The following is a 13,736-nucleotide window of genomic DNA, read 5'->3' as shown; positions in this document are numbered from 1 at the left end:
GCAGCTGTTTCTTTTTTAGTTAATACTGAAGTCAGTGCAGAAAAACACCAACTGGTTGAGGAGAACTCTTTCTAAAAAAGAAAAACTTTTTTATTCGAGAGATGAAACTTAACACATTTTGGGCCATCATGTGACCGTAGATGAAAAGGGGAATGCTAAAAAGGGGAATTTAAGATGCTATTTGCGAGGAATCCAGCGATTTTGTGTAGTGTGTGTACTCATTGTGAACTATTAATATCTGAGGCTTGCTCTCTTAGAGACCATTGACAACTGCGATCCATCGTTTTTGAGGACTTCTCCTCAGTAAGCTGTACTGAATAGGACGCAGTCTACATGTGATTTGAGGTGTTTAAAGCAGTTCAGAGTGTCACGCTTGTGCATGTTCAGAAATAATGATCATTTCTTGCTGTTAAAGATAAAAGGTTGTTCTATAGTGATATCGGGGTTTTTTAGGCGAAAGCCAGACATTTGTTCTTCCATAATATACCTTCCCTACCAGTATCATGTTCAGTCATTTCCATATGACTCCAGTATAAGGTGGTTTAAATGAGGCTGCATAGAGTGTTTTCACAATGTCAAGATGTTAATGTCATGATACAACCCTCTTTTAGTGACTGCATCTTTCTCACTCATTTACCTATTATCAAAACTTAAAAGTCTAGAGATCTTGAGAAAAGAGGCTTGTTCGGTTCTAAAAATGAAAGGTATGGGTCATTACCAACACCTTAAGGGTGGTTAAAAGTGAAAGTACTGCGAGACCTCATTGGTGTCATAAGCCACTGTTCAATGACGATCCACATCAGTGGACAGATGGCCTGTTTTACTCCTCTTTCAAACCGTCTGTCTTCTCAGTCTAAAGTTTGAACTCTGGCATCCTTCAAAGAGTGGCCTTTATCCTTTAGATGCAGACGTGTAGCTCAGTCTTGTCCTGTCGAGGTGGCTCTTCTACGCTGTGCCATGCATTTATGGAATAGCTGTTTGTTTTCTCCAGTGAGAACACTATGGTACTTAGCTTGTGTTTGGGAGTTTTGTCTTTGGGATGAACCAGCTTTTGTTAAGTGTGTCGCTGGCTCTGAAGTGTTCTGGGATGTCAAGCTTGTTGGCTAAAATTCTCCAGTTTCTTTGACAGCAAGCGGGATTCACCCCCTTTTACTTTTACAGCTGAAGAAGACTCTTGGATGATTGATAGATCAAATATCATCAGTTCAGTTGCCTCTTTGTTTTCAAGCTCTCTAGACTACTGGATGACTGAGAAACTGTACAGACATCAGCTTAGTTTGTAATCCTTTGACAGTGTTTGAGATCTTTGATGACATTTCAGTATTTCATTATTGGAAAGAGTAAAATTTGAAGAGAAATTGAATCTTTACTTCTTTATTACATTGATTAATATACAGATGTTAATCTGGTCTATAGAGTAAACAGAGAAGCATGACTGCAGCATACAGTATGAGTGTGACTGTAAAGGAATGGCAGTGTTATGTATATATTTGGTCAGACATGAGTAGTTAATTCTAACAGTATGCACATTTTAGCCATGTCATTAATTTTGTTTAGAAAAACATACAAAAGGCACTTGTGTCGCCATCTCAACACACAAAAGGGGGTCCAAACAATGCGCACTGAGAAATCCAGTCTGCATTGTATGAAGGTTGTTTTCAATCATAACTCTTCCAGCTGATATAACTTTGTTTATATCTGGTACTAAGAAGCTCTTAAGTTCATTTCAGTTTTCATCTTAAGCCAATTACTGAGTGGTACATTTTAGTGGAAGATTGTAGTCCCATGCCGCACATTTGCTCCAAATTAACCTCTGAGCTAAAAAACTGCGTCATATACCTAAAGGTATGCACCGTATGTTTTTCAGATAAGCAAGGCCACACAGACTAGAAGATTTCTGAATGAAGGCTGGTATATTTTCCCATATATAGGGCGGTAAATATCATTATATTTATGGCATTACAAAGTCAACATTTGATTCTATTATCCCATCATACCTGTTGATAAAAACTGTACACGTTATAATGTAAATAAGTAACTCAAGTACAAATGTAAACTACAAATGTAAGCTATGACAATGCAAAACTAATTGGTCAGTATTGTAAATAATTTTCATGTTCCTTCAAATAATTTCTACTGTATGCTGAAGTTAAGGAGAACTGCAATAGTTAACATTTTTACTATTAAAGCAACTCCCAGCTGATACTGTGTAAATATGCAAAATGCTGCATGATGAACGGTTTAAACGGTTAGGGCTGCGCTCCCACAGTTCTTTTAGAGTTTGGTTAGTATATGCAATATAACAGCTGCACACATGTTTAAAGTCAAATACATGCAGTTCTTGTCTCTTATCAACAATACAAAAGTGACCCCCTTTTACAGGTAAAATGCATGAAAAAACAAAAACACGACTGGCAGCTGTATACAGTCGTTCCCTGCAATGAAATCTCAATACACTTCAGCACGTAGAAAACATCTTTAACAAATCACTATGTAAACAGTTCTAGCATTGGTCACAGTGTTTCAGCCGGGGGTGTCATGCTGTAATTGTGATTCAAGCTGTTCCCACTGCAGCACTACAGTTAAAATCTTTCTAAAGCAAATGTGCGTGAAAAACACGTGAGGAATGTAAACCTGTCGCATTTGAGCTACAGAGATAAATGCTCGTCTGAGTTTGTTCTTAACGACCTCTTACTTAAATGTGGCACATGTGCACAAATGCTTCATGGGTGGAGGAGTTAGACTTGCTAAAAATTGATATTAAGAATTTCAATGTGTTTAAGAGCCACAGTGCTATAATAGTCTACAGAGAAGGAGAGTGATGAAAACAACTATTAAATCCCTGTCTTTATAAAACACGTCAGCTCCGCTTGTTTTTAATTTGTGCTCAATTTTAAAGTCAGAGTATAAAATGAGTTGAAATTTAGAATGCGCTTCTGTATGTATCACACCACACAGTAGTTCAGCCAGAACACCACCTGAGGGGGACAAACTGAAGGCTTTCTGCTTCATGACTTCAGCAGATCTGAAACTGCTAGGAATAAATTAAATAAACATGCATGTTAAAACTGGTGGATTGACGCATATAATACTGCTGGCAGGTTTTTCTGTTTCATGTTGCAATCAACCACACGTGCAGGCCAACTTCAGTCTGCTCACTGTGCTGTCACTAGGGTAAGACGCCGTGTGGATTGCTGTGCTGGTGGGGTCCTTAGTGCGGAAGGAAGTAATCTTATCAGCCGCTGCTGGTACTAGCAGCACCTCCTGGTGGATGGAGCAGGCTGTCGTGTGAGTTTAAAGGAATCATTGCTGTCCACCTCAGAATTTTCCAGGGGTGGAATTTGTTTACCTAAAAATACAGACATTTAAAGAGATTCCACATCAGATTTAGTCATCTTAAGCATACAAAGAGTTTTATAAATTTAGCTGAGTTGTATTTGGCATTGCTTCACTACTACTAAAATTAAGGCAGAGCAGTTTTTTTGATGACCACATGAAAGAAAGGAGATTGCTTAGCTTAGGATACACAGCGTTGAACCAAAACATCCCAGCATCAATTAGCCGGAATAAAAATAAAACTTTCACTGTGTTATATTTGATTTAAAATGTATCCCCCACATTATGGCAGAACCTTAATGCAATTAAAACAGAAAATGTGCATTACAAACTGCATGTTTCATATCATCATTTGGAGTCATGCTGTGTTGCAGGCTCCAGGGAAATGTAGAGTCCAGGTTTATTTGGAACTGAATAATTAAAGTCAGAGCTTTTTTCTGCTTCCATTCTGAGCACAAACAAAAGATACATTTTTATAAAAAAATCTGTCTCTTGTCACATTTATCCACTTTCATCCACTTCAGGGTCTATTCTAGCTGTCATACTGCAAGTTGCCAGGTACATCCTAGACAGGACACCCTCAATCACAGGGCCTGTAGCCAATCTAGAATCGTTAGTTGATCTAACAAATCCGTTTTTGGACTATGAGAGGAAGCTGGAGTTCCCTAGGGTATTAACATAGACTAGTGTTTAACATGACCAACAGTTACTTTCACTGAAATGCAGACAAGAGAGAAGATTTTAGAGCTGATCTGCTATAAAAGTGTAGTTACTTCTCTGGGGAGGTGCAGCAGGCTGCTTAGGCCACTCTAAATCAAGCACAAGACAGGACACACTAGTACTTCTGATGGAGAAAACAAAAAGCCACAAAACCTACTGATTTTCTGAAAGAGCTCCTCAACATTGACAGCATTCCGGGCACTCGTCTCAATGAAAATAGCGGCAATTGATTCAGCAAACTCCTTAGCTTCCTTCATAGGAACTTCCCTGTAAAAAAGATGAACAGTTCAGATGGAAAATCTGCATTTTAATCAGTCACTTTCACCAGTTGAGTTTCTAACTGGATGTAGACATGTTTTTTTTTCAGGCCTGACACTTCTTCTCACCTCTGATTGTGCAGTTTCCTCCATTTTTTTAAGGACAAACTGCACACCGTGCCAAAATATATCGGGGTTTCAGCTTATAACACTTTGGGAATCAGTTTGTTGGGGTAGAAATGCCATTTTATGCCTGTCAAATGGTGTTATCTTTGCAATCTCTCATGAATTCAACTAAAAATGTTAACAAAAGATGTATATTTGTGACAGGCTGCCAGTAACAAAATGTCTACAGACACAACTGAAAATTGTTTATTTGCTAAGTTGTCTGTAATGTGAAGGCAACACTTAAAAAAGGACTTTTTAAACTTGACTGTTTCATAGGTCAGTGGCTCAACAAACAAAGTCAGTCCACTGAAAATAGTCAGGTACAAGAACGTACAAAATGTACAGAAATAAAGTGGCGACTCCACACCTTTGCACAGTATTGTGTGACTTTACTGCACATATATTGTTGAAGGAAGGGATACAATAAAGGAAGACTTATAATTGGGACCAGAGTGAATAATAACACAACTTCTTCATCACTAAACATAAAGAGAAAGGTCATGTTGCTGCTTTGGAACAAATAAGTCCTTTGAAGTGATGCCACAGACCTCCAATAACAGGGGTGTCAAAATTATTTTAGTTCATAGGCCACATATATATTTTAGTTTGGTCTCAAGTCTGTCAGGCAATAAAACAAAAATAGAAGTACTTTCTGAAAACGACCACAATTAACGAGCTATTCATTGACAGAACATGTGACGAAGAGCCTCAGAGATCAGTCTGCTGTCAGTACAAAGAACCCCAGTGGTTGTAAATTCAAGAAATGCACAGGTCCTTGGCTTAACCACCTTACTTCAGTGTGGTATGACAGGACGTGGCTAGACGATGATTCAGATCTCTGCCCGGACTAAGTTAACAGTTGTCCTGTTTCACTCTTAAAGACTTGCAACACAATACTTTGTACTTCTTCTCTGCAGTTTGCTCACTGTGAAAATCCCTCAACTTTGGACCCCTTTTTGAGGTAAATTATTTCCATTTTCACATTTGTTTGTTAACTCAGTCTAACAGTGTCTGTAGAAACTTTTTTTTTAACATATTTGTAACAAAAGAGATGAAAAATTGCGGCTTCAAAGAGACAAATTCAATAAACTCTGTTCCAGATGGACCCAGTACATTAAAGAGCTGAGAAGCGATTTTATTTAAGTGACTCTCCTTACCTAGGTAAGCAACTATAAGGTGGACATCACACCAAGATTGGATCAACTGCCTCCAGTTAGAGAAATACAACTGGGAACTATTACTTACATCTTACTACAGTTTTGAGAAATTGAAATTCTGTTGGATATGTTGACCAACAATGTATATGGCTATCTGATCTTTGTCCCCATGTATGTTGTAAAGTTCCTTCTGTACAAGATCACCAATAAAAACTACAAATATAAAAAAAAAGAGAGATGAAAAAAAGAAGCCTACCTGATGTCTCCTAAATCATTCTTATTCCCTGCTATAGCTACTACAATGTCTTCTGGACCGTGTTCCTTCAGCTCCTTCACCCATTTCTTCAGCGTCTGGAACGAATCCTGGACAACAAGAAGACATTGGGGTCAATCCTGGGATAGATCGTTTATGAGAATATGCCTAGCAGTTTTTTTCCGTCTCCTGTCATATATTCATTGCTTTTTTTTTTCCCAGACGAGTTTCCATTAACAAACCAGGAAAGAATGACATTTGTAGGTCATGAAACACAGCATCCCACAGTGATGGAAAAGTAGCAAAAATTCTTCACTTACAAATGTTCAGGACAGCTGTTACTGATGTTTTTCATTTTTTCCAGGGAGCTAACAGCCCTGACACTTTAACCAGTTTAGCAATAGTAAACTTGCTGTTACACTTACCAGTTTAGTAATGTCATAGACAATGACAGCAGCAGCCGATCCTCTGTAGTACATAGGAGCTAACGAGTGAAACTAAAAAAAGACGACACATTTATATTAGTTAGCATGATTGATTTCATTTTTTGGTATATCACACATAAATATGATCCAAAGTGCTCAGTCTATGATTAATAAGGGGGAAAAAAAGCTTATAAAAGCCTGGCAGAGTACTATGCCCATACATTCTTACATGATGAGTTTATGGAAACAGTTACTTCCTCAAGTCCCCAGGCCTTTCTAACTTTTAGCAGTTACCTTCACTTTGACTTGACAAACTGTGGTAGCTTGTAAAGAAATGCTGAATGTAAAAATCACCTCACTAAACGTTAGCCTACTGCAGATAAACGATGAGTGAACGCGTCGGCTAATAATGTACCAACACGTGCCAAACTTTGAGATCATTTATAAACGGTGAATCCAAAAACGAATGTCAATTTAAGAATAAATATCACACTCAGGTTATATTCTTTTACATTTCCTATACCAATGTATGGCATCTGTATCAAAATTATTTCTATTTTGTACTGAAGTTACTGTTGGTTTCTCTTATCAGTTAAAACCGGCACCATTCCCTTAAGCTTGCGCAGCTTTTCTTCTCCTCTGCACAGACACATTGCTCAGCAACTATCATCAGTACAACTATATATCCACTGCCAATGAGAAGAGAAGATACAATTCATCTCAAAGTTGCAGCAGTTTAGTTAACTCAACAATCATAAAAAAAAAAAAGTCAATCGGTAGAATGGTAAATGGCCTGTATTTGTATAGAGCACTTTACACATCCAGTCATCCACCCATTCACACACTGGTGATTTCAAGCTACATTGTAGCCACAGCCACCCTGGGGCGCACTGACAGAGGCGAGGCTGCCGGACACTGGCAGTACTTTAATGTTGGTCATAAGGGTGGTATTCTAAGAGCCATATATTTTATGAGGTGGTACTTGTTTTGAAAAGTTTGAGAAACACTGACATGTTCAATTATATTTGGTATCTAAAACCCCAAAAATGTCAGGTAAGGGAAGTGTGTGTTTAAACAAGCAGATGGTGTTTGAATGATAATAAATGCAGAATAAAATATTATGGCATGTTTTTGAAATTATATTAATTACTCAGACGTCACAGGTTTAATCAGCAAGCTCACAGTCATGATGATAACACTACACTACAGTGACATCAATATTTCAAGAGTGTCCACAGTTGTATTGTTCACAGATGTTTACAATCAGCACCACTGATCACACAAGATCAGTCGGTCAAATGTAATAATAGAACGCTCACAGCAGAAGTCCCAGCATACTTTTTTCACACATAAGCAGGAAATGCTCGCGTTAGTTTTTTCCATGCAGTAAGCAGGTTTGGCAAGCTTCAGCTATAACCCACCTCCCCCTCTTAGCCATCAAATTAATCACTGTGATGTCTCATGACCTTTGAACTCTTGTGTCAAGCATCCTGTTTCATAACCTATAAATATCTACCTATCACGAGTACCAGCTTTCTGATGCAAAGTTTAATGGAAAATCAACATCACATGTGTTAACTTAAAGCTAACAGCGAGTCCATGCGGCGTTTCTGTTGCGTACACTTACCCGTTCCTGCCCAGCTGTATCCCAGATTAGAAATTTGTGTAGCTCATTTCCACATGGCACTGTCTTGGTCAGGAATGACGCTCTGTGGATGATTTAAAGCATTTCACAACAGCTATTTTTTAGGTCACTCTTTAAAAACAAAGGGAAAAAAAATCTGTGCATGTCAGCAGGAAAGTAAGAACACTGAAAACAAGTATGTTTGGGACAGCATGTTTGTTGCTATAGAGGCATGTAAAACCTCCTTCAAACAAAAAAAAAGGAAAAACATAGTCACAACAGTGGGTTTAAAGACTGCTATAGATGGCAAAAGCTGAAGTTAAAGGTAATGATCAGTTTATTTCAGTGTTTATTGTACCAAGTACTAAAAAAAACTATAATTTTTTAAAAAAATTCTACAATCTTTTTGCCTAAAAGTGTTACTCCAAAGTGAGGGTTTTTAAAAAAAAAAAAAATCAGATGCAATAACATAGTAAAATCAAGGTTTTTTCACAGGCTTACAGAAGTTGGAAGGTGGATTTGCAATTATTCATTTGAACCCATTTTCCCATAAGTTACATTTTTTACACTGTTTTCAACCACTACTCGTACCCTATTTGTGCATTAAAGCTTGCAAACACTTAACTAAAAATTTTTACTTCAAAAATGTCATTAAATCACATATTTGTAATAAAATGAAAACGCCTTATGAGAATTATTGGAGTTGTGGAGCTGAAGCAGGATGACTCCCGCGTGGGTTTGTCTTTATTTCAGTTGCTAAAGTTTGTTTAGAATAAGATATGTGTTACCTGCTGAGGTTTCCCTTACAGGAAGGAGACCTTTTGGCTGAGCTGTACATGTTCTACATTGTCTAGGAGGTTATGACTATCACCAATCCGCCCAATTTTACTGTGGACTAAAGAAATATTAAATAGTAATAAAAGTCTGTTAAGTTTTAACAGTCTGACAATAGTGTCTTGTGCAATTCCTTATATGTATATATAAGTATTCAGTTAAGATAAAAGACCCAAATGAAATAAGGTACATTCATTTTTATCTCTTGAGTAATCAGTTCTTCTATAATTAGGTTTAACTTCTGTAGCTTATAGACAGTTTATAGGATTATCAATCTACCCATTAGTACAAATGATGTGGATTGAGATCACTAAAAAACACAAGCTTAACTTGAGTTTGAGCATAGTTTCATTCAGCCAAATTACTGATTAACTGGCTGAATCTCCCTGTACATTTCTGTACATCTTTACTTCAGCTTTGTGTCCAAACACGACTGATTAGTTTCCTGCTGCTTAAGCCTTCTGCTGATTAACACTCACCCTATGGTTGGACTTATGTTGTGATCGAAATGATCCTGGACAAATCGGCAAACAATGCTGGATTTCCCAACTCCAGTGTCCTGCAAACATCAATCAGTCACAGGACATGCACACAAAGAGTGAGCGGTCACTATTGAACCTACTGGATTATACAACCATAGCAAATACAAGAGTATGCAACAGCAGTATTTAAGTCATTAAAATGATAACGTGAAATTATCCAGTAACACACGGTGTATGACTCCGTGTAACACGTACTTTCACTTTAGATTTCTTAAATATATTTTGATGGTAAAACTTTTGTACTATAATCACTTTTACTTAAATAAAGGGTCTTCACAATGAATACTTCACCTGCATTCTTACTAAGGGCCAGCAGGGGGCAACTCTTGTGGTTGCAAAAGGTTCCAGCTGTAATCAGCATCTTCCATGCTAACTCCAGGTGAGCACAACAATCTGCTAGCCACCAAAGCAATCACAAAGAGGCTTTTGTGCACAGCGTCCTCTTTGCGACTGATTTCACCAACTGTAGCAACAGCCAAGCGACCTCTGGGAACTACTCACCAACCACTCTGGGAATACACATTTTCCCTTGCAAACAGTGGCTATATCATGTCCATCATCATCCGAGATAATACTGGTATACATTTTTTTACTGATATCACAGACTCACTTCCTACTTACAGACTCCATTTAGTAAGTTGACTTTTCAGAATATACTAATTGCCCAACACAATCACAAGGTGTTAGCCAAATGAGCATGTGGTTCACAGAGAGAGCCACCTCTTATTAGTGTTGTGCAATACTGCAGATTTTAAGTAAATACAAGGCCAGTATCGCTGTTACCAATACCGATACTTCTAACTTATAACATCAACTTATGTAGAGAAGAGTGGTGTGTCATGACTTGTGAGATGAATCACCATCAATTTGCAAATTCTGAATACATTTTATTGACCACAGTAATTGGATAACACAATAAAACACACCTTTCAGCTTTTTGTGTCTCTTGAAACTGTGTTTTTTGGAGACCTGGAACGTAATGCCCTTTTGCCCCACTAGCACCTACTGGGCTCAGCATGGCTCAACTCAATTCGGTTTTTAGGTGGTACTCAGTTGTAATTGAAAACAACTGAAAATTAGTAGAGTTGAGTCAAATCGGTACTTGTGGAAAAAAGGCGCAAGTGTGCCTGTCTCAAAAAGACTTCTGTTGTTTAAATGGGTTATAGGGTAAAAATAAAATAGACATTAAAGTCTGTTTTATCCTTTCCCCAAAAAGTCATTTAATACAGTTCAATGGACTACATACTGAATTTAGATCATAGAAACTAAGTATCAATTCTATCGCACTAGTATTGATACCAAAACCAGTGCTGGTATAGTTACTACCGATATCTGGATACCCCCCCCCCCCCCCCCTCAATTGTTACCTCTGATTCCAAAAGACCGACATGCCAACAGTAATAATGCTCAACTCATTGTATCTACATTAATCTTTGAGTCTGTCTATAATTTAAACTCTCATGCAGTCCCACTTTTCATGTAACACATCTGATGAAGAAAATAGGACCCCCCACCCACCCACTTCCTAGTCTCCTAATGTGGCACCCCATTTTTTTAAATCGTATAAACACCCCTGTACGGTTTTATGTGACTTTAAATGTGCATAAAATCTGCTCCTCCCGCTTGTTATAAGCATGCAGAGGTGTAACAAAAGATGGGTTAAGGTCAGCGTATGGTTGGGCTGACTCAAAAAAATATTTTAGTGAGGATGTCAGGGCCCTGAGGAGGTATGCGGGGGCCTAAAAACCTTATGAGGCTCTGAAAAGTTTGCAGCTCCCGACTTCAACATCATCGATAAAGCGGCAGTTTGCGGTCCAAAGCGCCCTCGCCGTCCCTGTCACCGTTTATAAAGACAGACTGACGTGTTTCGCTAACGCAGCAAGAAATCCTAACGGCTCGCTGGCTCCGATGATGACGTAATGGCTGATGAACTGTCAGAGCCGTTATAAAGTAAAGATTTATACTACACAGCAGAGCTTAATCTGTTAAGAACTACAAAATACATGCGAGAGGACATACTCAAAATGACTGCCGACCGATGAGGCTGGTTTTAAGCCAACTACTAGCTACCAGTATTAGTTAAATTCCCAACTTATTTCACGAAGACGACAAAGAGTTCTTTTAAATAAAATACCGGAACTGACAAAGTACCGACTCTACCATTAAATTGTAAATGAGCAGCTGTTAACATCAACATGTTGTCGGCTTTTGCAGTTTCGCAGCAGACTAAAGGAATTTGCCCCCAAAACGGATCAACAAAAACATCAACCACTTACCCCTAAAAGGCAAACCTTAAGCTCCCTTATAGCCATGGTAAGTTTTGGAAAGTTTTTAAATCATCATTTGTCAGTGTACACTCAATGTATTTCTTTCTTCATGCTTGAAACTCTATTATTTTCCCCTCTTCTTGGATAAAATAGAAACCCAGCCCCTGATACAGACAGACATCTCCACTAAGCGGCTGACAAGGCGCATAAAATAAATTTTACAACATCCGGCAGTGACTTTCAAAATAAAGGTATCTTACAGCCGTTTTGGCACAAATAATGCGAAAAGGCTCCAACAAACAACTTCGTTTGCAATTTTATCTCTGCCTGTCAGTTACATGTTTATATTTTTGAAATAAGAGATGAAAGATTTTAGACCTATTTTACCCTAAAAACCAGTGTTCTTTAGTTAAGAATAGATAAAAGTGCATACAATGGTCTTCAGTTCAATGAAAGTATAACAGGACCGGGAAATGTCGGTCTGCTCTTAACATATTTTTGCAATTAACTAATTTAACCAAAGACAATGACGACTGTGACAATGATGTTTTTGTTTCAAAAATAAAAGCCTAAAGTAGGATCATCACACAGCCGGCTGTGCCCTGGCAGCCAAAAAATGAGTGGGCTCCAGCCCAGTAATGGCTACCAGGCTTGGGTGGGTTTTTTGTATGTGGACTTGGGCCAGTTTGGACTGAGAATTGGCAGAATAAATGCACGCACACTGCATTAGGACTGAAAAACCGACCAAGGTTGGTAGTCTGACTTTTGACAAGACTTTGTTCACTTTCAGCACCCAAACTACTACCATATATGGGCCCAAGGCATTTCTTATAAATCAACTTGATTTTGGCCATTAAGGTGCCAAGCTGTTTTGTATACCTGGCCAATCTGTTAACATACTTTACAACATCATGAAACAAAGGAAGATGGGGAGGGCACCGAGGAAAACTGACAGTAACCACAGAGTCACAAGCTATGCAGGTTTCTGTGGTACATGATAGAAATGACCACAAATAAAAGAAAATACAACCATCAAGACTGAATAAGCTACTTATCAGGCAATTCTCAGTCATATACTTGTGATTTTATTATTTTTCATAGAAGAGTGAGGAATGACTGTGACACAGTAATTGTAAATGTTGCAAGAAATCTATGGTTAAAAAAGAAAAAGAACACCAGGTAAGATAACAGTTAACTCATGAAGACCATTGACCATATCTGGCATTTAGGTAGAATACTGTAGGTTTCCTTTACATGCTGAATACCAAACCTGTACCATGCAAACTGGGGCTACAATTTACATGCGCTCAGCAGTAATTGATGATTAATGCAAAAACATTCTGTTCTGGCGGGTCTTGATTTCCGCTGCAACATATGGATGGCAGGGTCAGTATCTGCTGTAAACAGCATGAAAGCATGGATCCATCCCACCTTCTATCAACAATTAAACTGCTGCTGCGGCTGGTGTAATAATGAGGGGAATATTTTCTTGGCACACGCTGGGTGAAGAGAGCATCTTTGTAACCACAACCTAACTGAGTATTGTTGCTGACATGTTCATATCCTTATAGACATCCTTTTTTATCCCTTTTTTTTTTAAATCTCTTTTTTTGTTCACTGTGCTCAGATGTCTCCAAATATCTCAAAAGTCACCAGATCTCTATTTCATAGAGCACCTTTCAGATATGGTGGAACAGGAGACTCAGCCAACCACTCAACAGTAATTGTGTGATGCTGTCATTATCTTTATGGTTAAATTTTTCCAGCACCTTGTTCAATCTGTGCCATGAAGACATAAGAATTAAGCCAAATCTAAAGGAACAAAAATGTTACAACCTTGTAATAACAAGTTGTACCTAATAAAATGCCCAGTGAAGGTATGTATAGCTCTACGGTTAATATTAATTGTATATCTATAGAGCCAACATTTCCTGAAATGCAGTAGACTATGTAAATCTACTCTTTTAAATTACAACCATTGCTTCCTTCCAAGAGAAAATGGTCATGTTACGTGAATTCAAGTCAAGCTTTAATTTTGAAAAGACAGTTCCTAACATCCGTTGTTCTCTTAGTTGTTTTAGTCCTACTTGACAAGCCTAGTTTCCAAATCGGAAACCAGTTAAAGCCCTGACCAAAAAAAAAAAAAAAAAAGC

The 13,736-nt window shown here is 38.1% G+C and overlaps 1 protein-coding gene across 2 annotated transcripts; it reads right to left on the bottom strand.

The window, feature by feature from the left end:
• Nucleotides 1–1,358: 1,358 nt before the first annotated feature.
• Nucleotides 1,359–11,786, bottom strand: rab31 (RAB31, member RAS oncogene family). Of its 2 annotated transcripts, none has more exons than XM_040016073.1 (7): nt 11,593–11,786; nt 9,254–9,333; nt 7,944–8,025; nt 6,317–6,388; nt 5,895–6,001; nt 4,214–4,323; nt 1,359–3,349 (listed from the first exon to the last, which is right to left on the bottom strand). In XM_040016073.1, exons 1-7 carry the CDS (start codon nt 11,626–11,628, stop codon nt 3,252–3,254), a joined length of 585 nt encoding a protein of 194 aa, XP_039872007.1. In that variant the 5' UTR covers nt 11,629–11,786; the 3' UTR covers nt 1,359–3,251. The 2 variants fall into 2 exon arrangements, with proteins under 2 accessions (XP_039872007.1, XP_039872015.1); XM_040016081.1 differs by lacking the exon at nt 11,593–11,786 and adding an exon at nt 9,608–10,046.
• Between the last annotated feature and the right edge of the window lie 1,950 nt (nt 11,787–13,736).

Source organism: Simochromis diagramma, unplaced genomic scaffold (assembly GCF_900408965.1).
Source record: "Simochromis diagramma unplaced genomic scaffold, fSimDia1.1 OVJJ01000205.1, whole genome shotgun sequence".
In the NCBI taxonomy this organism is placed as follows: domain Eukaryota; kingdom Metazoa; phylum Chordata; class Actinopteri; order Cichliformes; family Cichlidae; genus Simochromis; species Simochromis diagramma.
This window is presented reverse-complemented; position numbering and strand designations above follow the sequence as displayed.